Source organism: Emiliania huxleyi (assembly GCF_000372725.1).
Source record: "Emiliania huxleyi CCMP1516 unplaced genomic scaffold EMIHUscaffold_73, whole genome shotgun sequence".
NCBI classification, from domain to species: Eukaryota; Haptophyta; order Isochrysidales; family Noelaerhabdaceae; genus Emiliania; species Emiliania huxleyi.
In genome coordinates, this window is record NW_005196528.1 from 475,227 (window position 1) to 500,882 (window position 25,656).

General features: G+C 64.0%; 10 protein-coding genes across 10 annotated transcripts in view; 4 read left to right on the top strand and 6 right to left on the bottom strand.

Moving 5' to 3' along the window:
• Positions 1–519: 519 nt before the first annotated feature.
• On the top strand, positions 520–1,461 carry EMIHUDRAFT_217382 (hypothetical protein; the record flags this gene model as incomplete). The annotated part of the gene is made up of 4 exons (XM_005761012.1): positions 520–864; positions 1,063–1,125; positions 1,212–1,278; positions 1,349–1,461. The coding sequence occupies 4 exons, from the start codon at positions 520–522 to the stop codon at positions 1,459–1,461; spliced, it is 588 nt and encodes a 195-aa protein (XP_005761069.1).
• A 574-nt stretch (positions 1,462–2,035) lies between these two features.
• Positions 2,036–4,486, bottom strand: EMIHUDRAFT_453061 (hypothetical protein; the record flags this gene model as incomplete). The annotated part of the gene is made up of 3 exons (XM_005761013.1): positions 2,036–3,001; positions 3,096–4,162; positions 4,225–4,486. The coding sequence occupies 3 exons, from the start codon at positions 4,484–4,486 to the stop codon at positions 2,192–2,194; spliced, it is 2,139 nt and encodes a 712-aa protein (XP_005761070.1). The 3' UTR covers positions 2,036–2,191.
• A 5,560-nt stretch (positions 4,487–10,046) lies between these two features.
• Positions 10,047–10,874, bottom strand: EMIHUDRAFT_44073 (hypothetical protein; the record flags this gene model as incomplete). The annotated part of the gene is made up of 1 exon (XM_005761014.1): positions 10,047–10,874. A coding segment is annotated over one exon (828 nt), but the record flags the coding sequence as incomplete, so codon positions are not given.
• A 1,469-nt stretch (positions 10,875–12,343) lies between these two features.
• EMIHUDRAFT_217386 (hypothetical protein) lies at positions 12,344–13,390 on the top strand (the record flags this gene model as incomplete). Its single annotated transcript, XM_005761015.1, has 1 exon — positions 12,344–13,390. The coding sequence occupies one exon, from the start codon at positions 12,344–12,346 to the stop codon at positions 13,388–13,390; it is 1,047 nt and encodes a 348-aa protein (XP_005761072.1).
• Positions 13,391–14,332: 942 nt separating this feature from the next.
• EMIHUDRAFT_217387 (hypothetical protein) lies at positions 14,333–15,883 on the top strand (the record flags this gene model as incomplete). The annotated part of the gene is made up of 1 exon (XM_005761016.1): positions 14,333–15,883. The coding sequence occupies one exon, from the start codon at positions 14,333–14,335 to the stop codon at positions 15,881–15,883; it is 1,551 nt and encodes a 516-aa protein (XP_005761073.1).
• A 775-nt stretch (positions 15,884–16,658) lies between these two features.
• EMIHUDRAFT_438286 (hypothetical protein) lies at positions 16,659–18,213 on the bottom strand. The gene is made up of 6 exons (XM_005761017.1): positions 18,043–18,213; positions 17,718–17,960; positions 17,454–17,613; positions 17,228–17,338; positions 17,051–17,132; positions 16,659–16,975 (listed from the first exon to the last, which is right to left on the bottom strand). The coding sequence occupies exons 1-6, from the start codon at positions 18,186–18,188 to the stop codon at positions 16,935–16,937; spliced, it is 783 nt and encodes a 260-aa protein (XP_005761074.1). The 5' UTR covers positions 18,189–18,213; the 3' UTR covers positions 16,659–16,934.
• A 438-nt stretch (positions 18,214–18,651) lies between these two features.
• Positions 18,652–20,105, bottom strand: EMIHUDRAFT_465547 (putative endopeptidase Clp; the record flags this gene model as incomplete). The annotated part of the gene is made up of 5 exons (XM_005761018.1): positions 18,652–18,679; positions 18,727–19,039; positions 19,170–19,447; positions 19,512–19,923; positions 20,001–20,105. The coding sequence occupies 4 exons, from the start codon at positions 20,103–20,105 to the stop codon at positions 18,908–18,910; spliced, it is 927 nt and encodes a 308-aa protein (XP_005761075.1). The 3' UTR covers positions 18,652–18,679; positions 18,727–18,907.
• A 2,406-nt stretch (positions 20,106–22,511) lies between these two features.
• EMIHUDRAFT_358846 (hypothetical protein) lies at positions 22,512–23,535 on the bottom strand. The gene has a single exon (XM_005761019.1). It carries the CDS (start codon positions 23,493–23,495, stop codon positions 22,794–22,796), a length of 702 nt encoding a protein of 233 aa, XP_005761076.1. The 5' UTR covers positions 23,496–23,535; the 3' UTR covers positions 22,512–22,793.
• A 283-nt stretch (positions 23,536–23,818) lies between these two features.
• Positions 23,819–24,508, top strand: EMIHUDRAFT_106019 (hypothetical protein; the record flags this gene model as incomplete). Its single annotated transcript, XM_005761020.1, has 2 exons — positions 23,819–23,854; positions 24,020–24,508. The coding sequence occupies 2 exons, from the start codon at positions 23,819–23,821 to the stop codon at positions 24,506–24,508; spliced, it is 525 nt and encodes a 174-aa protein (XP_005761077.1).
• A 232-nt stretch (positions 24,509–24,740) lies between these two features.
• Positions 24,741–25,656, bottom strand: part of EMIHUDRAFT_453064 (hypothetical protein) — a gene marked incomplete at its 5' end in the record, with an annotated part of 3,068 nt that continues 2,152 nt past the window's right edge. The window contains one exon of the mRNA XM_005761021.1: positions 24,741–24,790. The remainder of the gene's footprint in view (positions 24,791–25,656) is intronic.

Consider the following 25,656-nt stretch of genomic DNA (forward strand, 5'->3'; position numbering starts at 1 on the left):
GTAGGTGGTGGTGGTGGGGTGGGGGTGGGGGTGTTGGGGGGGAGGGGTTTAAAAAACCGCTTCGCTCGCGCGGGAGACGGCTAGCCGCGAACGGGCCATGCCAGACGAGTCGCCTGCGGCTGGGACGCCAGCCGAGACGAGTGCGGCGGCGGCGCCCGCGGAGCCTATTCACAGAAGGGCTAAACGGGTATTTTTCGCTTCGCTGCGCGGCCCCGCAATAGGTAGGTAGGTGGGGCACTGAGCCTGCTGGCGGTTGGCGCCCGCAATAGGTAGGTGGCGCGACTCAGTGTGGACAGACCCACTGTCTCTCTGCGATTTCGGGCCCGGGGTTGTGCGTTTATGTGCACAGACCCCCTATCTGGGTAGGAGCCGAACCCTGCCGGTGTGGCTCGCGAAAAGTCCGAACCCGCGAGGATGTACTCAACGTCATGCGCGCCATTGAGGCCATCACCATCATCTCGGCGAGCCACCCACGCCGGCTCCTGGTACTCATCGCGGCGTGACCAGCTGGCAGCACAGATGTCAGGCTGGCTCGAGCAGGCGAACGCCTGCACCGGTGCCGCACGCGCCGTCATTGCGCCGCATGCCGGCTTCTCTTACTCGGGGCCGACGGCGGCGTGGGCGTACAAGCACGTGTCGCCGACCGGTATCAGGCGCGTCTTTGTGCTGGGTCCGTCACACCACCACTCCATGTCGCGCTGTGCCGTGTCTTCGTGCGCCACTTACGAGACTCCGTTCGGCGGCATCCCCGTTGACCGCGCCACGAGCGCCGCACTGCTCGAGACGGGCGCCTTTGATGTGATGGACCTCAGCGTGGAAGAGGCGGAGCACTCGATTGAGATGCATCTACCTTACATTCTCCACGTGATGGGCGCGACTAGCTTCGAACTGGCGCACCGCACTAATCGGGGTGCGGGAGCTGGCCGTAGTGGGCTGCTGTCACCGCTGTGGCGCCCTCTCATAGGTGCCTATACTCGTCGGCGCTCTTGACGAGGCGTGTGCGCGATGAATGGCAGTCTCGAGCCTCGAGCGCCTCTGGATTTCCTCCGCTCGGCACGCTAGGCGGCCGAGGCCAGGTACGGAGCGCTCCTCGCGCCACACTTGCTCTGCGCCGAGAATTTGTGGGTGCGCCTAGCCTTCCCCCTTTGGCAAAACCTCCACGCTCCGGCCCTCCAGTGTGGCCGGGATCCCGGTCGCCCCGCATGCCTCAGGTCGTCTCCTCGGACTTTTGCCACTGGGGGCGCCGCTTCCGCTACACGCGGTACGACGCAGCAGAGGGTGCCGCATAGCCGGCGCACGGGAGGCGGCGGCCACCGCGCACGCGACGCGGCCAGTGGCATGTGAACAGGTGCTATCTGCCAGTCCATCGAGGCACTCGATCGGCGCGCGATGGGACTGATTGAGGCGCAGGATGCGCGAGGCTTCGCCGCCTACCTCCGCGCTACTTCAAACACGATCTGAAAGCCTCTAGAAGCACGACGATTAGCGCGCCCCTCTCCGCCCGCCTTCGCAGAGACCCATCCCCGCAGCGGGCGAGAGGCAACCCCATGGCGCTGAGCACACCGGGGTTGCAACCACGTTAGCGTTTCTTCAGGCGGGCGGCACCCGATCGCGCTGCTGCTCCACGCGCTGGAGAACTCGAGCTTTAGCCTTCAATTCGTGCGGTACGCGCAGTCCTCCTCGGCGCGCGCCGCGGCTCACCTCGAGCCCGTGCTCTTCATATCTTCATATAGAGGGAGAGGTTGATTTCGATTCGGCTCCGACGCTGCAGGTGTACACCATGGACGACTCGTCAGTTTCGTACGCGTCTGCGGTGGTGTGGGAAGACCGGGGTGACCAGCAAGCCCTTGAGCCCAGGACACATATTCCGACGGACTGAGCCACTTGTACTTGAGTGCCGAGCTTGTCTGTGCACGCTCTTGCGGCGATAGCGGCGCGGCTCGGGCGAGCAACTCGCTCTGGCGGCGGTGGTCGATCGTCCAAGCTTTAGCCTTTACGCGGGCTCTTCAGGTGGAGGCTGGAGGGGGGGGCGGGTACCGTTTGGGGGGGGTTTTGTCGAGATGAAGGTCTCACGCTCTCACCGTGGTCCACCTCGGTCGCGCGCCGCAAACGACAAACGTGCAAATAACTCAATCACTATCAGAGAGCACACTCTCCGCAGCAGTTGTGCAGTTGTCTGCAATTCTCTGTGTTACCTGTCGAACGGGCGCGCCCTCCCGGCAGCGGCACGGTCGCGCGGAGTGATCGGGCGGGCGAGCGACAACAACGCGGGTGTGGAGGCGGTGAAACGCCCCATTTCTGCGTCTGGCGTGCGGTCGCAGGCTAGAGAGAACGGCCGCCGCTGGAGCGGCCACTGGCGATCGGCGAGGGTACCCTTTGGTGGCGTGGCGTTCAGCGACGCCAACGACGCCAGCGAGAGCAGCGACGAAGTCGTCCTGATGAGGGGCCGGGGCCGCTCCTTGCTCAAGGCGCGGTTGGCGTGCACCAGCTCTACAAAGTCGTCGACGGTGGTGCAGCTCGCGAGGCGCGGCCGCAGGTCCTCGCGCAAGGCGCGCCTCTGGTCCGCCCCCAGCGTCTCGGCGACGATGCGGCGCGTGTTTGCGAAGGTGTTTGCGATGAGGAAGAGCACGTTCCGGTCGGCGTAGGAGCGGATCATCGTCTGCAAAGCCCCGATGGCGGTCGTGTCGAGGAAGGGCACCGCAATCGCGCTGAAGATGATTGCCTTGAACTCGTAGTCGACGGGGCTCTCCTCGATGCGCCGCAGCTCCTCCGCCTCGAGCCACTCCTGCAGCTGGTCGACGTTTGCATAGAAGAGCGGACCCTCGAAGCGAAAGACGAGCACGCCGGGCTCCTCCTCCACGGCCGTCGCGACGAGGCCGCCGCTGGCTCGCTGGCCGCGCATGTTGACCCAGCGGTGCCGGAAGCGGGGCGGCTGGTGTGGCACACCGCTCTGGGGCGGCTCTTGCTGCCGGCCCAGCAGCGCGATGTGTGGGTTGACGACCTGTGCGGGGCAAGGCGCGGGGGGGGGGGGGGGGGGGGGCCCTCGGGGGGGCCCCCCCCTTGCCGTCTGCGGCGGGGCCGGCGGCCTGGAGGACGATGATGAGCAGCGAGAGCACCACGGCGGAGATGATGCCCTTGAAGGCGCCGAGGAAGAGGGTGCTGACGAAGCCGACGATCCACACGAGCACGTCCATCCTGCCGTCGCGACCAAACTCCTTGTGCCGCGCGAACTCGAGCAGGTACCCCGCGTGGGCGAACTCGAGCATGTGGCTCGAGCCGATGAGGATGATGGCGTTGAGCGCGCACATGGGGATGTAGAAGAGGCACGGCGTGAAGAATTGGACGGCCAGCGCGATGAAGATGGATACAAACACATTCGCACCCAGCTGCGATTGCACGCCGCACTGCCTCGCGATACCCATGCGGGTGTTGCCGATCGACGTGGGGACGGCACCGAGGAGCGCGCCGCCGACGTTGCACATCCCGATGGCGATGAGCTCGTTGAAAGGCTTGATCTGGTACCCGTCCTCGAGCCCAAACTTCTTCGCGCCGGCGAAGGAGGTGAGGAAGGCGACGAGCGCGACAAGGCACGCGCCGGGCAGCATGCTGTGGATGAGGCCCCAATCCCCCGCCCCCACCCGCGGCCAGTGCGCGTGCGGCAAGCCGGGCTCGATCCGCCCGACTACCTTGACGCAGAGCGGGTGCTCGACGCACTCGGCCTGGCTCAGGCCGGGCGGGTCCCATGCGGCGCAGAATGCGGCGCCGAGCCCGAGCAGCACAAGCTCCTTGAAGTCGCCGAGTGGCTTCAGCCGCGGGTGCTGCTTGAGCCTCTTCGCACTCAGCAAGTAGCCGGTCGCCACGGCGCTCAGCAGCAGCGTCGGCCACTTCACCGCTAGCAAGCGCTCTGGCTGGTGCAACAACACTTTTTGGATGCTGCCGGCGCTGTCCGGCAGACCGAGCATCGGGCTCACCTGCGAGAGCATCGCGAGGAGGGCGGACGCGGTGATGAATCCGCTAAGCGCCGGCCGCGAGAGGAAGCGGACGAGGCCAGACAGCCGGCACACGCCCATGAGGGTCAGGATGACGCCGACGAGGATCGTGAGGAACGGCGCGATGCGCGAGCGCTCCTCGACTGAGTCTCCGTGCTCCACGAGCACCTCACCTGCGGTCAAGGCTCAGAGTGTCGCACCCTGCCACGCTAGTCGCGGGCAGGCACGTGCTCACCGACGAGGAGACAGATTAGGGCGCCCGTGCCGATGGACGAGTGGATGCACGTGCCAAACACGGCGTAGAGCACCGGCCCGAGCATACAAGAGTAGGGCCCGATGATCAGCTCGACGCCGCAGAGCTTAGCGTGGGCGAGCGACTGGCCAATGAGGATACAGCCGAGCGTGACTCCGCCGCTGATGTCGTGCGCCAGCGCCGAGCGTACTGGATAATCACGAAGCCAGCCAAAGATGGGCGCTATGTCGAGGAGGAAAGCCATCGCACCACCGCGCCGCTGCCGTGGGCCAGCAGGCATCAGCGGTTCCACATGAACGGGTGGCGGAGGCATCAAGCCGACGGCGTCGCCGGCCGGGGAACACAAACATTTTTTAACAAGGCTCCGGCCTGCGTTTTCTGTTTTCTTTCTTTCAGGGCTACCAGCCCGGAAAAGAAAGTTTTCAAAAAATCTTCAAAATCTCTCTCTCTCTCCCTGATTCGGTCACCCACAACACACAGAAAGAAGACTGGGAGTATCTTTGGCTTACGCCAGGGCGCTCGTTGGACGTTGCTCCTCCGTCTCTTTGTACTCGAGTATCTCCCTCCTGCGAGTTTTCAGAAGACTGGCTGGCACCTGTTCCTCTCTGGACAGGGTGGCCCGCCTTGGCCAGCACACAGCACACATGTTTCCGGAAACCAAAAAGGAAACCAGAGGGGTTCCAGCCAGCACTTTATCGTTTCCGGACGGAAATTTCTAGGGAAACCAGAGGGTGTTTGGGCTCCATTCTGGCAACTCTCGAGTTTCCCTGAGTCTGAGAGCTGGTCTGGGGCAAAATCTGAGGCGAAACGAGGAAACCGGCAAAATACCCGGTATTTACGTATTTTGCCGATTTGGCTGATTTTGCTTTTTGGGCCCAAACCAGCTGATTTCCATGGAGTTTCCTCGGGAAACTAGAGAGGAAACGAGAGGGTGCTGTAGAGAAACACGGAAAGGAAACGAGACGGGGTGAGCGAGGAACAACATCTGTGCAGCCTAAGGCCCGCCACAACGACCCCTCTCCCCTGGAATTGATTGCGACTCGCCGCTTTCCTCCCTCCCGCTGTGATTTTGTGTGAGCTCTGTGTCTTGATCTGCTAACAACGAGACACGACGACCACACGACACACGACGAGAGAGAGAGAGAGTCAGTAAGTAAGCCTAAACAACGAACCTACATAATACACTGGTTGCTCAACCTATACCACCACCGGGAGCGGCCAGGACTCATAGACTCGGTCGAGAGACCCCAGATAGATTGGCATCCATGCCTTTCTGAGGGTGGCCCGCCACAAGGAAGGACCCCAGGAATTGCTGCGACTCGCCGCTTTCCTCCCGCTGTGATTCTGTGTGAGCTCTTTGTCTTGATTTGCCAACAACAAACCTAAAACATAATACACACAACAACAACATACCTAACGTAAAATCCCGCCGCACTTGGAGCCGCGGTCCGTTAAAAGCATTGGTCGGGGTACCAGGTCACAGTACGGGTGACACATATGTCCGCCTCGATAACTGGCGAAACTCGCTCACCAACTCGCTCACCCCTACACACGCACTCCTGTGTGGAAGTGTTTATCAGCGCCCACCAGGCCGGTCTCCGAGCAGACGCCACCAGCTCCGTGCGGCTGGGCCACTCGCTGCTGCGCCTCCCCGCCCTCGTAAGCGAATCCGAGGTGAGTTGCCCTAGGGCGGCTGCGAGGGTGGAGGAGGTGGCGGCGACAACGACGGTGGTGGCAGAAGCGATGGTGGGGATGGCGGTGGTGCCATGCAGGCTGTAATGGTGACTCGGGTCGTGGAGACACCAAAGGCATTACAGCTCTCGGTGAGGCGGCACCAACCTGAGACCCAGACGCAGAAAAAATGACACCGCGGCTCCGCCTCGCAACGGTGCTGGCACGAGATTCCGCCGGCCATTCCCAGGAACAGAGGTTCGCCGTAGCAAAAGTCGTGGCTGCCTGCAGATGAATGTGGGTACACGCACGCCTTTAGTGGCGACGGAGAAGGTGGCGGCGGTGGCAATGGCGGAGGAGTCAACGGCGGCGGAGGCGGTGGCGGGGGCGGCAACGGAGGAAGCGATGGCAACGGTGGCGATGAAGATGCAGAGGGTAAGGTTGAGCACTCGCTGCACGAAGAGCATGCCCGGGACTTCCATCGACACTTCTGCGCCCACCCCCTCGTGAGTCTATAGCAGTAGCGTGAGCACTTTGCTTGAGGCTGTGACGGCAGAAGAGGCGGAGATGGCGGAAGTGATGGGGACGCCACGGGCTCACGTGTTACGCATTTCGCGATGTTGACCGTTCGAAGGCCCCTTTCGTCCGATGCCTGAACGATGGGCCAGCGCTTCTCGCACGCCTCGAGCAAGACGCACCAGCCGCCGCTGTAATACATGTAGACGCGGCACTGAGCTTCCTCCTCGCACCTCTGTTGGCATTGCGCTTCCGTTGCAGTACGGCGGGTGTCGAGGATAGGATCAGGGCAATACGTCAGGGAGGCGGTGACCACGATCACGTCGCAGATCTTCTCTGCTTGGGGTGGCAATGGCGGCGGCAGCGGCGGCCCGCGGAAGCAAGAGGTGACCGTCACTTCCTGGCGCGAAAGCCAACGCTGCTCGCAGGTCGAGGTGAGTATGCACCACTTGGTTTCGGCAAAGAACGAGTAGAAACGACACCCTGCCTCCCCTTCACACCAACTCTGGCACCCAACCTTGCCGCCCGCGACAACTCCCGCCGATACCGCTGCGTCATTGCAATATTGCCATCCCTGAGTGTTGGCAGGGACGCTGCAATCTTTGTCGAGCACCTGGGCTAATATCGCCGAGGCCAGCGCCAGGCTGGCCATGCGTTGGCCGGGTGCAGCGGAACGATCGCTCCTCGCAGAAGTCCTTCCGGTCGCGGATCTCGGTTGGACTGTCTAGATATGGACCCTCGGTTGCAGAGGATGGACACCATTGGGGATTGCTCAGATTGATCGAGGCAGATGACCGGGTTGCAGAATGGACGAATGGACGGGTGTCGAGCTAAATAGGCCAGCTCATAATGAGCGAATGAGCTCATAAGGTCGAGCGAGCGACGTGCGTGCAGCGTGGGTGGGGTGTCGTCGTCGTCGATCGAGGTGGCGCTGATTGATACAAGAATTCAAGCAACGCCTTGCGTATTCTATCACTAGCTCCGAGTAGAGGAGGGGGCGTTCTGCAGCAGTTAAGGGGAAACCTGGTACACGGAACCAACCCTCGGAGAGTATTCTTTAGCTCCTATTCTATTAGCTCCGAGAGAAGAAGGGGCGCTCCGCTGCTAGCTAGGGGAAACCCAAAGCACTGCACTCCAAGTGCTCCAAGTGCACCGTTTCTCCACCGACACAGCTCAGGAGACACAGGTCCTCCGGCGATAGAAGAAAGTAGAAAGAAAGAAGATACCGTTGCTAGGCCCGTCATCGTTGGCCTTCTCTCTTCTGCGTTCTGGAAAGTCTTCTCTCTCACAAAAGATGGGGGCAATCATGGGTGCTGCCACAGATGTATCCAACCTAATATCCAACATCCATGTCAGCTGTGTCACACGTGTACGTGTGCGGTGTGGAGAGTATAATGGCATTTATGTGTCCTACTTCATGTTCATACAGACGATAGACCGGACGCCGGGACGCCCCGCTGAGACACACTGTGTGCGTGGAGACGAAAAAAAGATTTCTTATTTGGCGGTATTGACACCTGTAATTGGACCACTTGCACCTATAGGTGGCACCTTTGGTTTTAAGAGGATTAAGCTCGTTTTTCTTAAAAGTATATCGCGGAAACGCACCATCTTGCGCGCGTCATCGCAACGTAGATAGGAGACGGCGCTATCGTATGTTCGCCCTCCTCGCATCGTGTAGTAAGAGCTCCTCGGAGAAATAAATAAATCAAGTGGGAAGTGGTGATTTGTGCTGGTGCTTGTCATGGCTGACGCCACCCCGGGCGGTGATTCCTCCGGCGGGGCAGCCGAGCCACCGCGCGCTTCAGCTCCTGCGGCAAGCAGCCCAGGAAGCGCGAGCCCTCGCACAGCGCCACCTTGCCCCAGCGGGCGCGCACCGCCGTGTGCGTGAGCACCAGCTGCTCCTTGGCTCGGGTCATCGCGACGTACAGCAGCCGGCGCTCCTGCTCCACCTCCTCCCCGTCGTCGGTGCAATAGTAATGCGGCAGCAGCCCCTCCTCGACACCTGTCACGAAGACGTGCTCGAACTCGAGGCCCTTGGCGGCGTGGATCGTCGAGAGCTGCACTGCGCCGCGCGCCGACGCGCTCTTGCGCTGCCCCTGCTCGTCGAGCGCGTCGACGTCCGACACCAAGCTGATCTGGTCGAGGAAAGCGTCGAGCTCGTACACCTCGCGCTCTCTCGCCAGGCTGGCCAGCTCGCCGAGGTTGCGCCACCGACCCGCCTCGTCGTCGCCGCCCTTGTCCAGCATCGCCGCGTAACCACTCTCGCGCAGCAGCAGCTGCAGCATCGCCGCCAACGAGCCGCTGCCGCCGGCCGCGCCGCCGCCGCCGGCCGCGCCGCCGCCGCCGGCCGCGCCGCCGCCGCCGGCCGCGCCGCCGCCCCCGTCCTCGTCGCGCGCCTCCTCGCTGAGCCGCGCCCCACCGCCGCCCCGCTCCTCGGCCAGCGCCTCGGCCTCCGCCGCCATCGCCTCCAGCGCGACTTCCGCCTCCGCCATCGAGTAGTCGTCCGCGAGCCCGGCGCGCCCCTCGTCGTCACGCCCCGATGGGTCGCGCAGCCGCCTGCGGATCTCGCTGCTCACCATCTTGAGACGCACCACCTCCTCCCCCTCCCGGCCGTCGCCCTCGAGCGCCGTCGCGCCGCCCCGCGCGCTGAGCGCCTCCTCCTCCTCGTGCGCCGCGCTCGCCTGATCGACGAGCGCGCGAAAGCGCGTAATCAGCTCGTAGAAGCCGCGGACGGCGTTCACGACATTGGCCCTCAACTTGGGCAAGCGATCCTCGATGAGCGCCGCGTCGGCGTCGCACAGCGGCGCAGCAGAGGTAGCGTACAGCTCGACCGCGCGCCACAGGCTCACGCCGCACGCCTCGCTCGCCGCGTACAGCGCCTCCACGCTCGTCGCGCCGATCTTACGCGGCGGCACGTTGAGGACGCGCTCAAGCGCGATCGTGTCGTTGTTGCGCAGCAGCTGCAGGTAGGCCAGCGCGTCACGGATCTCCTTGCGCGCATAAAAGGAGCGCTGCGCCGCTAGCACGTACGGCACGCCCTCGCGCACCAGCCGCCGCTCGAACGCCATCGACTGAGCGTTCGTGCGGTACAGGATCGCAATCGACGGCGGCGTCGGCGCGCGAGTGTGGGCGCGTGTGTGACTGCAGTGCGCGGCGAGCGCGGCGTCTCGAATCCGCAGGATCTCGTCCACCACGTACTCGGCCTCGTGCTCCCCGTCCTCGAGCTGCACGAGCTGGACGCACTCGGCCGCAGACGGCGCGTCGACCCACTGCTCGTCGGGAAGCTCGAGGAGAGCGTCCTCGGCTGTGGCCTCGGGCGTGACGAGCCGAAGCTGCGCGCTCGGGTCGGCGGCATAGGCGGGCGAGAGGAGGCGCATGGCCATGTCGAGGATGCCCTGGCGCGAGCGGTAGTTGAGCTCCAGATTGAGCTGCCGCCCACCGCCGGAGCGCGGCAGCGGCGGGAGCGGGATGGCTTGGACGGCCGTCTGCAGCGCCTGCACCGACTCGTATGCGCCGTGTGGGAGCGGCACGGCGGGCACAGCGGGCGGGAGCGTCCGGATCGCAAACTCGGAATCAAGGCGCGCCTGGTTGCGGATGTCGGCGCCGCGCCACCCGTAGATGGCTTGGTCCGCGTCGCCAACGACGAAGACGTTCTTGTGGTCGCGCGCGAGGAGGCTGAGCAGCTGGTACTGCACCGAGTTGGTGTCCTGAAACTCGTCGACGAGCAGGTGGCGCCAGTGGCCCGCGTACTTGCGCCGCGTGCGCTCGCTCGTGCGGAGCAGCGTCTCGGTGAGGAGGAGCATGTCGTCAAAGTCGATGATGTTCTCGTCGCGCAGTGTCTGCTGGTAGCCCTCGAAGACCGCCGCGGCGAGCCGTAGCTTCTGCGCGCCGAGGGCACGCAGCTTTGCCGGCGGATGCAGCCGGAAGCGCTGCGCGTCGTACATGTCGTTCTTCGCGGCCGAGATGATTGCCTGCACCGCGCCCGCGCTGAAGTCGTCCTTCTTCTTCTGCTCGGCGGTCTGCTCGGCGGCGCCCGTCGCGCTGCCGCCCTCGAGCCGCATCTTGAGCTTCTTGATCAGCTTGAGGCTCGAGTACTCGTCGTACACCGCGAAGCCACTGCGGTACGGCAGCTCCTCGGGCAGCCTCGTGATGTCCTGACGCAGTATCGCCAAGCAGAGCGAGTGGAAGGTGCCCATCGTGATCGCGTCGGCCTCGCAGGGGCCGATGAGCCTCGTGATGCGCTCGCGCAGCTCGCGCGCCGCCTTGTTGGTGAAGGTGACCGCCAGCACGCGCTGCGGCGGCACGCGCGCCTCCTCCACGAGGTGCGCAATGCGAGCGGTGAGCACCCGCGTCTTCCCCGTGCCCGGGCCGGCGGCGACGCGTAAGGGTCCGTCAGCGCACACGACCGCCGCGAGCTGCTGCTGGTTCATGCCGCGCAGCAGCTGCAGCGACGAGAGCTCGAGCGCATCAAGCGCGAGCGTCGCGGGCGGCGGCGGCGGCGGCGGCGGCGAGGCGGCGGCGACGGCTGCGGCATTTTGGAGCGCTGCGCCTTCTACCTCGGCCGCCTCGCGCGCGGTGCGTGAGGAGAGCATATCGTGCCGCTGGCCGCGCGTCTTGCGCACGTGGCAGCGCACGCACAGCGCCTGCAGGTTGGTGAGACCGTTGGTGCCACCGAGCGCCAGCGGCACGATGTGGTCGATTTGGTGTGTAGGCGGGAGGAGGCAGCCGCAGCCGGCGCACTTGTACTGCTGCCGGTAGGCGACGATCTTTTTTTCGCGTTCGCTCAGCACCCGCGCCGTGATTTCTCCCGCGTATACGTTCGTCTCGTCGGCCGTGAGCGATGGCGGCAGCGCACCAGGCGGTACCGCCCCGGGCTTGGAGCTTAGCGAGCGACGGCGTGGCGTGGCGGCACAGAGCGCAATAGTGCAGCAGCGCGAGACGGCCGGTGATGCGAGCGGCGCGGGCAAGGCAAAGCCGAGCGTCGCTACGAGGACACGCGGGTGGGCGACGGTGCTTAGTGGCGGTCGCATTGCCGGGTGTATCTAGTAGATCAGCGGACGAGCTTGGCTTCACAGAGAGGAAGAAGAATTCTTGAAGAAGAATTCACCGGGATCGACGCTTGTCTTGTGGCCTACCCCACCTGTCCCCCTGATCGTCCTTCCAAAATCCTGCTCGTGCAGGTGGGGACCCTGTCCTCCTCCCCCATCCCTCGTCTGGGTTTGTCTGTTTTCTTTCTTTCTTTTTTGGCCTACCCAGTTAAGGGATATTCTTTTTTGTGGATCTGTGTGCTTTTTTGTGGTTCTGAAAGTTCTGTGTGTCGCTCCTGTGTGGCCGCCACTGCCCATCTTGCGTCCACCCCTAGGTCCACCCATACCGCGCTGTTCACCTGTGATACAGAGAGAGAGAGAGAGAGAGAGAGAGAGAGAGAGAGAGAGAGAGAGAGAGAGAGAGAGAGAGAGAGAGAGAGAGAGAGAGAGAGAGAGAGGAATTGTGGATGGGTGCCTGTTCACGAATCCGACCGTAGATGCCCGGGACGCGGTCGGGCGATCTGAGTCCGGATTCGGGAAATAAGATTACCAAAGGACGCTCACTATGCTAAGAAGCTGTTCAACACCTTAGGTAATTGCGCGGAATCGAAAACTTTCTGCCGCCGTGGGCAACCTTCCTTAGATCCGAACGAGTCAATGGCTGCAGGCTTGACTTTTGCTACGCTTCTCTCGGGTGCCGCTCGCCACTGCTCACCACCATGCCACACACCTCTGCCCCACGCGTAAGGGCCATCGCCGCGACGGTGACCCAGACACGTAAGGACCGCCGCCGCGACGGTGTAGCACCCTCTCCCAAACAGGCACGCACACAAAAAAATAAAACTCTGCAAGAAGGACGTATTGAGCGTGACGTGACGAGCGTGATGGTGCGCCCTTCGGTTTTCGTCGCCGACCCGCAAGAGCCCACTCCAGAGGAAGCCGTCCAGCTGGCAGAGGCGGAGGGCTTGTCCTTGATCACGTCAAACAATGCGAGCGGCTACATGAATGTGAAGACACGAGGGGCGGGCGATAACAGGTTCTATGCCGCCGTGAGCCGGCGGGGCGTGCAAGTGGTGCTTGGCCGGTTCCGATCGGGGGAGGCTGCGGCGCTGTGTTTTGCCCGCTCGAAGGAGGGGCGAGCGGCCGCAGAGAACCTCAAGGGCGGCCGCAACAAGTTCCACTCTACCCGGGGATTGGCTTGGGTGCCTGGGAGCCACACTCGATCGGGCATTCGGATCCTGCCTTCGGCTTCGCCCATCGCGATCCCTCACGAGTGCCCCGTATGCCTCGAGACAATCGACGAGGCTGGCGCCGACCCGGTCGTCAGCGCGTGCAACCACGTCTTTTGCCGAGCTTGCATCGAGTCGGTGCAGAGCGACACCGCGACCTGCCCCCTCTGCCGCGCCACGCTCATCGAGGGGGGGCTGTCGCCAGCTTCCTCGTTGCCGACGGAGGCGGAGGGGCTGCGACTGCACCTCTCGAGCACCAGCGCCACCGGCTACAAGGGCGTGAGCAGGGACGAGGGCCGCTTCCGAGCCATTCGCGAGGTGGACGGCAGGAGGGTCTCCCTCGGCTGCTTCGCCACGGCGGTGGAGGCGGCGGTGGCGTACGCGCGGCCCGTGCAGCAGCAGCGATGCAGCGCTCCTGCGGCCGCCTCCGTGCACCTCCAGCGCCACCCGAGATTTGGCCGGGTTGGTGTACCTGTCGGGTGGTCGATCAAAGAATGGCGTATCCAGCAAGATGCGGTGCTCCGGCGGCCACCCCGCCGCAACCGGGAGGAGGCGCACGTCGGGCCGTCCAAGGTGCTCGTCGTCGGCGGGACTGTCGCGGAGAGCGCACAGTACAACGGCAGGCTGCCGCAGTTCAGCGCCCGCGCACAGGCACGGCTCGGGCTCGAGGACACGGGCCGCGTGCGCGGCGATGACCAGTGAGCCGCCCACTCGCTGCTCGCGCTGCGCGGCGGTGACCAGTGAGCCGGGTCTGAGTTTGGCCTCCGGTGAGTGAAGGCCGGTGTAGCGTCTGGGCCGCGCTAATACAAAACAATAACGCAAGCTCAGTGTCCCCACGTATAAGCTCACACGCCGCCTCCGACGAGGCACGCGCCCGAACGCGCACCCCTGCACGCGGCCGGCGCGCCAACACGCCTCCGACGAGTCACGCACCCACAAGCGCACATCTGTACGAATCGCACGCCAACGCGCGCCAGGCTCGAGCGGGAGAAAAATCTCGGCTCTTCTCCGCCCTCTCTCTCAGCTCCGCTCGGCTCCTCTCGGCTCCTCTCGGCTCCCTCTCGGCTCCCTCTCGGCTCCCTCTCAGCTCCGCTCGGCTCCTCTCGGCTCCCTCTCGGCTCCCTCTCGGCTCCCTCTCGGCTCCTCTCGGCCGGTCTCAGCAGATCTGTCGCCCTGACCGCCCATCCCCGGTCTCCGGGAGGCTGGGTCTGTCAGCAGGCGGGGGGGTATGGTCTCGAGGTGGGTTGCGTGAGCCTACCATACCAACGCCGCAAAAAGTCCGAACCCAGGCTGCGCAAAAAAAATTCCCGCGGGCCCCGCGAGGGCGGCGAGGCACTTAGTAGCTGTGTGTGTGTGTGTGTGTGTGTGTGTGTGTGTGTGTGTGTGTGTGTGTGTGTGTGTGTGTGTGTGTGTGTGTGTGTGTGTGTGTGTGTGTGTGTGTGTGTGTGTGTGTGTGTGTGTGTGTGTCGTGTACTCACTACGCTTCCGCCACTAGCGTCTTCGCCGTCACAACTGCCACCTTCACCGCCTCCGATACATTTAATAGCCCCACCTCCACCTTCGCTGCCACCGCCATCGTCCCCCTCCCCCCCTCCGTTGAATCCGCCGCAGCCGCCGCCCTCGCCGCTGCGAAACATCCTGTGGATGATCGCAGACGATCTCCGGCCGACGCTTGGCACGTACGGATCGACCGAGATCCACTCGCCCCACATCGACGCGCTCGCGGCGGACAGCGTCGTGTTTGAGCGCGCGTACTGTCAGGTCCCAACCTGCGGAGCCTCTCGCGCGAGCATGCTGACTGGGCTCTACCCGACCCCGGAGCGCTTCTTGCAATATGACTCGTTCGCGTCGCTTGAAGGCCCCCCTGGCATCCCAGATCTGCCGGCGACGCTTCAGGCCGCCGGCTACACGACCATCTCGAACGGCAAAATATACCACAACCGCGACGACAATGTGGCGTCGTTCAACCAAATCTGTGGGCACGGTGGGACGGGCGGGATCACAGAGAGCGAGCACTTTCCTGGCGTTTGCCGGTGGCAGGATGGGATGTGCTGCCTGGAATCGCTCACGGAGCCGCCTCCTCAGGCCCCTGCGGTCCTTCGTTCACACAACAGTGGAAGGCCTGACCACCCGTACGATGGGCTACCTGCGGAGGTAGAGGAAGAGGACGGGGAGGATTGGGACGACTACACACGATCGCGGTGGGGGTGCTTTGGGTGTAATAAGCCGGCGTTCCGAATCATCGAGACCAACGGCGACGACTTCAGAACGGCTGGGCTGCCCGATGGCAAGATGACTTTGAAAGTGATCAAAGATCTGAGGCTAGCACATGCCACCAAGACGCCCTTCTTCATCACCGTGGGCTTCTTCCGACCGCACCTGCCCTTTGACGCGCCGCGGAGAGACTGGGACCTCTACAACCGCAGTCAGCTCCCGCTGGCGGAGTTTGACCAGCTGCCGGACGGTGCCCCGCCTCGCTCGCTCAACTTCTATGAGCTTCCCGTCTACAAAGACATTCCGCCGTATAGTATCGGGAACCATCTGCCCGAAGACCTGACGCGCACGCTGATCCACGGGTACTATGCGAGCATCACCTATGTGGACCGGCTCGTTGGCTACATCATGGATGAGGTCAAGTCGCTCGGCATGTACGACGACACGATCATCATGCTTGCCAGCGACCACGGCTACCAGCTCAATGATCACGGCACGTGGTGCAAGCACTCGCTGTACGAGAAGGCGCTGCGCGTGCCGCTAATGATCAAGGCGCCCGGCTTCCGCCCCTCGCGCGTGCAAGCGATGGTGGAGAACCTCGACATCTACCCCACGCTGCTCGACCTCATCGAGGTGCAGCCGCCGGCGCACCTGCAGGGGGAGAGCCTGGTCCCGCTCCTCCGCGACGCGCGCGCGCAACACAAGGACGCGGTCTTCGCTCGCTACCTCGACGGCGACACGGTCCGCTTCCCGGAGTACGCATACAGTGAGTACTGCTCGAGGACCTGCACGCAGATCCCGGCCTGCAGAGCGTCTTGCGCAACCATCCACCCAACGGACCGCATGCTCTACAACCACACGCTCGACCCCTTCGAGACCGCCAGCCTCCATGCCGATGGGAAGCACGGCGCCGTGGCCAACGTGATGGGCCGGGTCCTTCAGCAACACCGGCGGGACCGCGAGCGAGTAGCAGAGGTTTAGACTATAGAGGTTTAGAGTGGTACAGGTATAGAGTAGTGAGTACTTTTGGACGCTATCGAAAGCAACCGTCGGCTTTCGGCGAATACTTGAGCACTGGATAGGGTCGATTCCGCACGGTACGGGACCCCTCGTGATCTCGCCGAGGCATGTGCTCGAGGACACCCCTCCCCTCGATTTACGACCTCTTTCGCGAGGGAAGGCCGGGGAATACGATATTCTCGAGGGTCGCGAGGTGGCGGGTTGAGTTTCGACTTGACGGCTATGTGAATCCGCGCGGAGTATAGCGAGTACCCTTCTCTCCGACGCGAGGTAGGTGCGTCTCCTCGCCAAAGAGTACAAAAAGATTGTTATCAAACAAAGTGTGCCGCAGGCGCCGCGGCTTGGCCGAGGGGGTCGCGACTCGGGCCGTAGCGCGTAGGCGTAGCCCTAGCCGGGCACCTCGCCTTGCCGGGGGCACGGGGGGGGCACGGCGCGAGCCCCCTCTGCCACCGCCGCCATATGATACGCCGCTCGACACGGGCCGAGGGGGTGACACGCTGAGTGACCCAGACGCTGAGACGGGCGGGGCAGTCCCGGGCTGTCGCGGCACGCGGGCTCGGCGCTCGGGGGGGCGGGGGGCGCGCGCGCGCGCGCGGGCGGGAATATGTGAGATTGTGACACGGGGGTTCGTCATGGCGTCACAAATCGAATCTGCCTAGAAAACTAGAATGAGAAATCTGCTCACCCCAATGGGCCACTCCCCACAAATGCGAAATGGGAGCTCCCCACAAAAACTCGTCTCAATACTCAAATCTCAATGACAATGTGAACTCTCAAAGTCTCATTCTTAATTTTGTCTACACGTTTCTCTTGACTGTACTGGGCCACTTAGTGCGTGGGCCGCGCCGCTGGCTGCTGGCTGCCGCATGCCGTGCGTCCCGAGACGCACGGAGGAAGGGGCCCCCAACCCCTCCTCGACTAGTTTGCAAGGGCGCGCGAGCTCACCCCTCCCAACGCCGAGGCTAGCAATCGACGAGAAACGAATGAGGTTGTGGCCGCGGCGCGCCAGGTCTCAGGTCATCATGTGGGAGGAGAGGACGGCCCAGATGGCGCCTGGTCATGCCAGTCGTGGGCGTCGGGGCGTCGGATCGTGTGGGTACGGGGCAATGGGTCGGCGAGGCGGCGCGCCCATCGCAAGGGCGACGAGGAAGTGGTAGTTCTTTGGCACAAGGAGCAGGTTGACAAAGTCCGCCGTCAGCCAAAAGACCGCCTGCGCTCACCTCGGCGCGGTGAGAGGACGGCATGTCTGGTAGAGGATCGCTTGCTGGCCAGGGAAGGGGCTGGCGAGGGGGTCGGGAGTCGCGCCGTGCGCTTGTAGCGGTCGGTAAACGGCTCGGAGATCGGGCCGACGCCGCGCGTGGCCAGCTCCGGCACCGGCGTCTTCTTGAGCATGACTTCCCACGCAGCGACGAAGACCTGAGTCGCGGGGCGGCGGCACACGGTGATGTGGCACTGGCGTGGCGGGGCGGCGGCGGGGCGGCGGACTTTGCGGTGGTCGGAGGGTGCTCCGGGGGAGGGGGGCGAGCCGGACCAGGGTGAGGAGCGGCGTCATCGTGAGCTGGTTGAGCACCGCCTTGCCCATGGAGTCGAGTAGCCGGTACGGGCGCGACAGGGTGAGGGAGGAGAGGAGCTTGAGCCAAGGCGCGACGCAGAACGCGACCACCGCGCCCCAGCCGGCGAAGAAGAGGAGCCTGCGGGCGGCGGGAGGAGGCGCGGTGAAGCGCGACGCCGTGCCGTATCCGCCGGGAAAACCTCCCCTCCCTTCCCCGCCCTGTCGTGCTCCCTCCGTCCTCACCTCATCGGGTCGGCCGACTGTTGCTTGATGATGCAAGTGGCCACCAGCTCACCGGCAGCGGCGAAGGCTGCGCCCTCGAGCAAGCCGTACACCCACGGCTTCGCCTCGCGCCGCGAGCGATACCACTGCAGCACGCCGCCCGCCTTGGCCTTCTTCTTGTTCTTGGCCGTGCTGTCCTCGGCGTCGAAGAGCGCCTTGCCGCGCTCGGCCGGCTTGGTTGGCGTCGGCTCCGGAGGCGGCGCCCTACCGGATGAAAAAACACTTTCCATCAGACCTCTCGAGCTGCGCGACCACTCAACAGTGGCCCCCATGCTAGAGCACGCTCCACTTCGATGCCGGGCTCGATCCCCAGTTGTCGCCGTCGCCGAGGCGAGCCGGCGGCGCCGCCTTGCGCGGGGTTCGCCGCATCGCGAGCGGCTTGTCGGACGCGGGCGAGCGCGAGCGTGCGGGACTCTTGGACGCGCGCGGCATTAGCAGACAAAGACGGTGGGGAAAGACGGTGGGGGCCAGTAGAGCGAGCCAGTAGAGCCCGCAGTCGAAACGAAAAGAAAAAGGCGTTGATGAGACAAAAACACAACCGGACCCAGAAGAGAATGACGCGACAGAGGAGGAAGTGACAAGGGAGAGAACGACGAGAGTGGGACGGCCGCGAGGTGGCATGAAGGTTGCAGCGAGAAGCGGCGAGAGACTGCGAAAAGAGATAGGAAGAGGCAGACTCCCTAGGGTGGGCGACGGCTAGCGCATCACACCCCTCTCCTTAAAATCCCTGTGTGGTGGCGGCGTGCCGTCCTCCCATGCCCCCTTGTTTTGTCTGTTTTCTTTCTTTCTTTCTTTAACCCCGGACCCAAGACGCACAAGCACAAGACAGCCGAGAAGGGAGAGACAGCAACGACAGTCAGAAGCCAGCGCTGGGTACAGGTAGGCATGCTGGCGTAGTATTTTCTTTCTTTTACAAGCGCGCACGCCCGCGCGACGACCCACGGCCCATCGCCTCTGCTGCCTCCTCAAACGGCATATTTCCGTGGTCCTCCTCGTTTACACCGCCACACCGCGTGGGGCGCAGGGCGCCGGGCGCTGCGCGACCGGCGCCCAAGCCGCACTAGCCGGTCGCACCCGCGCGCTCCCCTCCGGCGGCCGCGGCGTGCGTGCTGTAGGTACGAGATGCGGCTCGACGCGGGCAAGAGGGCGTCTCAACCCACCATCAACTCGGGCCGCGCGACGCTGGGGATGCGAACCTTTGAGACGAGCACCTCGTCGATAATTCCGTAGTCCTTGGCCTCCTCTGGCGTCATGAAGAAGTCGCGGTCGCAGTCGTCCTCCACCTGCGCGTGCGGAGCACGGGAGAGGGGCGGCGCTGGGGCGGAAGGGGCGAGGGGGAGGGGCAAGCGGAGAAGAGGGGGGAGGGGGGGTGTGTGGGGGGGTCGGGAGGGGCGGGGGGGGCGCCTTGTCGACGGGCTGGCCTGTGTAGTCGGCAATGTACTCGCAGAGCAGCGCGCGGATGAAGAGAATCTCCTTGGCCTGGATCTCAATGTCGGCTGCCTGGCCCTGCGCGCCTCCGAGCGGCTGGTGGATCATGATGCGCGAGTTGGGCAGCGAGCGCCGCTTGCCCTTCTGGCCGGCGCCGAGGAGGAACGCGCCCATCGACGCCGCCGTGCCGAAGCACACCGTGTTGATGTCGCACGGCACGTACTGCATCGTGTCGAAGATGGCCATGCCAGCCGAGACGGAGCCTGCGGCCGCAGGAAAGAGCGGTCGACGCGGCGAGGGGTCGGCGGGCGAGGTGGAGTTTGCGACAGCAGGCGAGGCTGTGTCCCGCGCAGCCCTCCCCCGCGCAGAGAGTAGCCCTGAGCTCGGCCGCATGCACCGGCCATCCTCCGGGGCGGCGTGGGTGTGCGGCGGTGCGGGCGCCTCCGGGCGAGTTGATGTAGAGGGTGATGTCCTTCTCGGCGGCCTCGTTGGCCAGGTAGAGCAGCTGCGCGACAAGCAGGTTGGCCACCTCGTCGTCCACGCCCTGCCCGAGCAGCAGGATGCGGTCCTTGAGCAGCCGGGACATGACGTCCATCTTGTCGTCACCCGAGCCAACCATCGGCAGCGGCAGGAAGCCGGGCCGCGGACCAGGCGTGCCTGGCGGGTCCTTGCGCCGCGGGTCAATCTCGGGCTTCTTGGGCTCGTCCATCGAAGGCAGCAGGACACCACGCGGTGAGACCTGCGGCAGCAGCCGGAGGCGCGTGGTTGATTGGGCGGCAGTGACGGGCAAGGCAGCGGCGTGTCCGCGGCGCTCACCGAGTAGTAGTCGCGCATACTGGCGGGACCGGCGCGCGAAGCGGCATGCCGCGGCGGCAGCGGCGGCCCCAGCAGAGCTGCGCAGCAGGCGCCGAGCGAAAGCATCAGGCGACCTCCCCTTTCTCGTGGATTTCCGCTTGTCGCGCCCAAGGGAGCGCTCGGTGATCTTCGCCGCCTGCGACGAGCCAGCATGGCTCGTCGCTCGACGGGAGCCTGCCCAGTATGCTCTCGGCATTCTGTACAGCCTCGCCAAGCTCTCTGGGAAGGTCTACAGGGCCAGGGCGGGCCGCCTCGGGCGCGATGGCGCGCTGAATGAATGAATGAATAGAACCATGACTACGAGCTCTAGATCGGGTCGCCGGCAGCGGGCTTGCGCGGCGCGCTGCTCGACGGCAGGCTGCTCCCCACCCTTTCAACAGTGTCTTTTGCCTCGCTTCTCTCGCTGCAACCGCCTCCGGGGGCCGGCGCCGGCCGCCTCGCTTCGCCAGTGCTGTCTCCTACGCCTACGACACGCGCATCGTCTCTCCGCCCGCGTCGCCTGCGGCGGGCCCGCGTGGCGCGCTGCTCGTCGGGAGCGTGCTCAGCAGGCTGTGCAGCGCAGCCTGACTCACTCAGAGCGCCGCTGATGCGGCGTGGGCCGCCGGCGGCGCTGGCCGCTGCTGCCGCGCACGCTGCGCTGTGGGCGTCACCATCGTGTCCTCGCCGCGTCGCCGACGCCACTTGGCGCTCGCCGCTGCCCTGCCCTTCCCTGCCATCGCGCAAACAAGCACACACACACACACACACACACACACACACACACACACACTCACACATTATTAATCATCGGGTATTAATTATTAATTATTAATCATCGGGCGGCGGAGCGGCGCGGCGTAGGCGGGCGGCGCGAGGCGGCGGCGCGGCGAGGCAGCGGGCGGCGGGCGGCGCGGCCGCGGGTGGGGTAATTACTTATTTGTTAATTAATTAATAATTAATATTCATCGGGCGGCGGCGCGGCGCGGCGGGCGGGCGACGCGGAGCGGGGCGGCGAGACCATCTGTACTGAACGGGCCAACTAGCTGGTCTTTGAGTCAGCGCAATGGTCGCGCCGCCCTCGACTCGAGGGGCTGCCTTCCACCCGTAGCTGCTCAGGCCGGGGGAGGGGTAGAGGCCTCCTGTTCCTCGCGGAACGTGCGGGGGCCGACCCCTTGCCCCGGCCTTCGATGCAGGGAGGTGGTCGTGCCATCGGCGCTTCGTACACAAACCTCCCCGCCGCAACCGTCGCCGGCGCGCGACACGTTCTCGTCAGCAGGACTGTCCTCGTCGAGTGTGTGTCGCCAAGGCGAGACACACTCAGGGACGGTGCCGAAGGGACGCGGCTCGAAGGGCGTGGCTCCGCAGCGCGGCTGGGCACTCGTCGCAGAGGCCTCGCCTTCGAAAAGTCGGGCATGGCTCTACCCGCAACTTTCTCGCTAACACGCGCGCATCGCCGAGCCTGCGGCGGGCGCGCTGCGGCCGCACGTCTAACTCCGTCATAGTGCCATGGCGTGCGGCCTAGAATTAGCACACGCGCTTCTGCTCGCAAACACTCACCCAATGAATTGTCATCACCCGTGAGTGCGAGGTAGGGCTAGCATAAGGCAGCTAGCCTGTGAGGAGAGCGTCCATAGACACCTCACTAGACCCCACACACGGTCTCGTCCGTGCCTCGCCGGGCGGCGAGATTGCTAGAGGTGGAGCAAGCCTGCTCTAGTCTCACACGTTACTTCCTGTCGCCTTGTTGTGTTGTTGTGCCCTTGTTTGTACTCTTGGCACCGCGTGTGTGCTTAGGGGGGCGACAGGGAGGACGTGGCCCTGAGTTATGTGTACGCCAACTCAGGGTGTCTGTGTGTGGCAGCCAGCTGGCTGTGTGTCTTGTGAGCCTGTTTGTGTCTGTGTGTCGCTCATGCGTGTCGTCATCATCCTGTCCAGCGTCCACCCATACCGCGTTGGTGTCCAGTCCGAGCCTGGCTGTTCTTCACCTTCCTACCTACCTACCTGCTGTGATCTGTAAGGGTCCGCCCGCACAGGCGCATTTTGTATACCGAGGCGGTGCCCGGTGCCGAACCTGTCGGACCTGAGACAGCATTGTAGATCCCTGGGCGAGGGTGGTGGTTTGGGCGGTCCGTCGGCGCCAAACCACATTGGTACGAGGGAAGGAGCAGGACTTTGCGGAGATCTAGGAGCAGCAGGGGCCCGAGGGACTGTAGAACCGAGACGGCTAGTGCGTAGTCCCCCGCATCACGGGGAGTCCCCCGGCTTAGGGTGCCGACCACAAAGGTCTCCGCAAAGGTCAAAGATCGAAAACAAAGATCGGATGGGCGGGGACTTGCTCCCTTTTACCCATCTCCTAGCAGGCCACGTTAGTTCTAGTGCACGTGCATGTACATGTACATGTGCATGCATAACGAGGGGGGGGGGTCGTTCCGTTAAGCCGGCGCGCGGGAGAGGCACCGGGAGTCCGGGACGGTTATTTTATTTTTCGATTTCTATACTCTAGCGCCCAGCCCTCAAATCAAAACATTGCTATACACCCAGCGTGGACTCACACGTGTGTCTCACGAATTCATCCCACGAATACTCGCGAGGGAGAAGCCAGCAGGCAAGCTGTGAGCCGACCCGCGCCACACCGATCGACACCGAGCACAGCACGGCGCAGCGGCGGGCCGGCGGCCTGTCCCGGTCGAGAGAGGGCAGGGGCAGGGGATGCACCTGTTGCGCTTTGTGCACCCTCCCTGCCGCTCAATCGCGCAACATGCGCGCCCGGCCGCTTCAGGCGGCGGCGGCGGCGCGCAGGCCGGGAGGGGTGCCGCTCTGCGGCGTCGGCTCTGCCGCGGCCGTCGCGCTCGTGCCGGCCGCCGGACCAAGGCACTGCGGGAGGGAGAGACTGCCAGTGAAGCTCGACAGCGCCCGCCGCGCGAGCGGGCCCCACACGGTCGGGGGCTCCACCTCCTCCACGTCGGACTCGGCGAGCGCCTCATCATACATGGTGGACATTGTGAAGTCCAGCTCGTCAACCGAATCGGTGGCGCTCATGCTCCGCTGCTTGGCGGACCCAAGGATCGCACTCGTGCGCTCCGACGTGTCGTCGTCCGCTGCGAGGTCGCAGGCGTCGCTACCGTTGAGGTCGCAGGCGTCGCTGCCGTTGCTTGGGCTGGAGGCGTCGGCGGGCATGCACATCGCAGACTCGATTGGAGCCAGCTTCTGCGGGACCTCGTCGGCCACTGCCTTCCTCTCGCCGGTGAGCTGGGTGCGGAGCGAGACGCCATCGCCAGAGGTGGTCTGTGCCCGCAGCGATACATCCGACTGCAGGCTCATCCGGCTCGTCCTGTAGCGGTAGAGCACCTCGTCGCCGGTCCGCTGCCGCTGGAGCATCACCTGGGCGTGCGCCTCCTCGTTCCAGCTCTGACCAAATGGATCCGGAGGAGCCGCGGGCCGCCGCCGCAGCTTGTTCCGCAGACGCGTGAGCAGCATCGTCAGCGGGCCATGAGAGGAAGGAGCTTGCCTTCGCCGCCGCGCCGCCTTCGCGTCAAATTTCTTTTTCTGACAATCATCCAAAACACACGAAAGAAGAAGAGAAACACATCGGTTTTAGAGGAAAGAAGGGGAAGAGGACATGTGTACATGTACATGTTGTTGTAGGTCAAAAGGCAGGAAGGTGAAGAACAGTGCCCCGTTTGTGCCGCGTCCCGTGCCGCCGAGTTCATTTTAATACTAGGTCAGCCGGGCTCGGACAGGCGCGCCCGAAGAAAACGAGAAAAAAGCCCGCTGTGCACCGTCGCGTACCACGTTTGCTCATGGCGGATAAGGCGCGCGAGAAGCTGATCGCCAAGGTGGTCAAGGAAGGGGGTAAGAAGGGCGTTGAGATTGATGGCGCTGCCGACATGGCGCGCTGCCCCGGCAGCCCTCGCCACGCCGCAGCCGTTGAACCTGCGTAACCCACGCTCCCCTCCCAAAGCGCTCGTCCTGATGTGTCAGCCACGTCGCTCCGCGTGCAGGGCGGCCTCGACTTCTTTTGCACCACGCTGGAGTTCCCCGACGGCAACGTCGAGCTGCTCAGAATGTCGATGGACGCCATGAACGCCGAGCCCGATCCCGATGCTGAGGATCGCAAGGGCTGCAGCGGCCGCGTCGGCAAGATGATCTTCTCGGCAGGCACGGAGCAGCTCGCCCTGGTGGCGTACGTGCCCGAGGCGCTCGCGGAGAAGGTCTCGATCGGCGAGTGGTTCCTGCACGTGTGCGCGAAGGTGGGGGCCGAGATTGCCACCGAGCTGCTGCCTGCCGAGTCGCCCGACAAGGGCATGATCGCGAGCGCCATTGTCAAAAAAGACGCGGACGCGAACAAGTTCCCGCTCAAGGACAAGGACACGGCGATGGCCGCCGCCTTCGCCTTCCTCCGCTCAAAGGGCGCCTTCCCGGAGGACAAGGACGACAGCGAGGACGAGATGGTCTTTGGTGACGACTGCAACCTGGACGACTACGAGTAGGGCTCCTCCCCGAGATGTGTAGACGCCTAGCTGGACGCTGTCGAGGGTCTCCGCTCCTGCGGAGTGCGCATGCCTGCAGAGTACCACGTGCTGTGGGTATCGGGTGTCCCCGGGTTTTCGTTGTGCCGATAATGTGACGTGGTGTGCGGCCCTGCGGCGGCCGCGCACACCCACACGCGGCGCGCACGACGCTCCTCTTCCCCGTTCCCGCAGCCGAAGTGCATATGCCTGCTCACGTACAAGCGACCTTTTTGCTACATCACGCAAATAGAGACGGGGAACGCGCGGGGGCGCCCTTGGCCCTGCCCGCTGCCGCCCCGCCTGCCGCCGGTGGCGGTGCCTGCCGGGCGCGGGCGCGGCCTCGCCGCTCGCGCCTGCCGCGTGCCGGCTGCGCGCTGGCACAGAGTAATGGAAATCTCTGCGCAAGACGAGTAGATCGTTGGGGTAGAGATAGTAGATTAAGACTGGAGATCCTAGCGGATCTCTCACACGGACACGCCCAAGTCTCGCCAGTAGATCCGTCCTGTCCGGTTCCCCATTCAAGACTAAAGATCGAAGATTGAGATTGTGGATTGCAGATCGCTCTGAGCAGCAACAGGGCCAAAATGTGGAGATAGGAGATGGAGAATGCAGATTGTAGATCCTAGCGCCCAGCCATCCGCCCCAGATGTGAGATCGAAGATTGAAAATGGAGGTCGTAGATTGCTGCCGGCGGCGACAGTGGCCAAGTAGAAGATTGGAGATTGGAGATGAGAGATGGTCAGTGTGAATGAATCCAAATTGCATCTCCTTGAAGGTTTGAGCCCCCCTCCTCCCCCGGGCCCCCGAATCGAGATTGGAGATTGGAGATTGGAGATTGAGATCGGAGATCTGATCCGGCCTAAGATGACGACGTTGGAGATTGGAGATTGAAGATGGAGATCGGAGATCTGACTGGATCCCCGGCCTAAGATGACGACGCTGTGGATTAGAGAATATTGGAGATGGGGAGATCGGAGCCCACCCACCCCCTAGAGCCTAGTGGTGTTGATAGATGTTTTATAGATTTTTGTTTTTTCCTGTGGTCTGTGCGCGGACGCCCCGGGGAGCCTGCGGCGCCATTTTAATCTGCGCTCCTCTTTATGGCCTGCGGCGCCTGGCTTGAGCTT

Excerpts from the sequence above, each read along its gene's own strand:
- EMIHUDRAFT_438286 (XM_005761017.1), bottom strand. The coding sequence starts at position 18,188 with ATGCCGCGCGCGTCCAAGAGTCCCGCACGCTCGCGCTCGCCCGCGTCC. Across the intron at positions 17,339-17,453 it reads TGACGCCGCTCCTCACCCTG|GTCTTCGTCGCTGCGTGGGA; the intron begins GTCCGGCTCGCC and ends CCCGCGACTCAG. Across the intron at positions 17,133-17,227 it reads CCGACCGCTACAAGCGCACG|GCGGTCTTTTGGCTGACGGC; the intron begins GCGCGACTCCCG and ends AGGTGAGCGCAG.
- EMIHUDRAFT_358846 (XM_005761019.1), bottom strand. The coding sequence starts at position 23,495 with ATGCTGCTCACGCGTCTGCGGAACAAGCTGCGGCGGCGGCCCGCGGCT.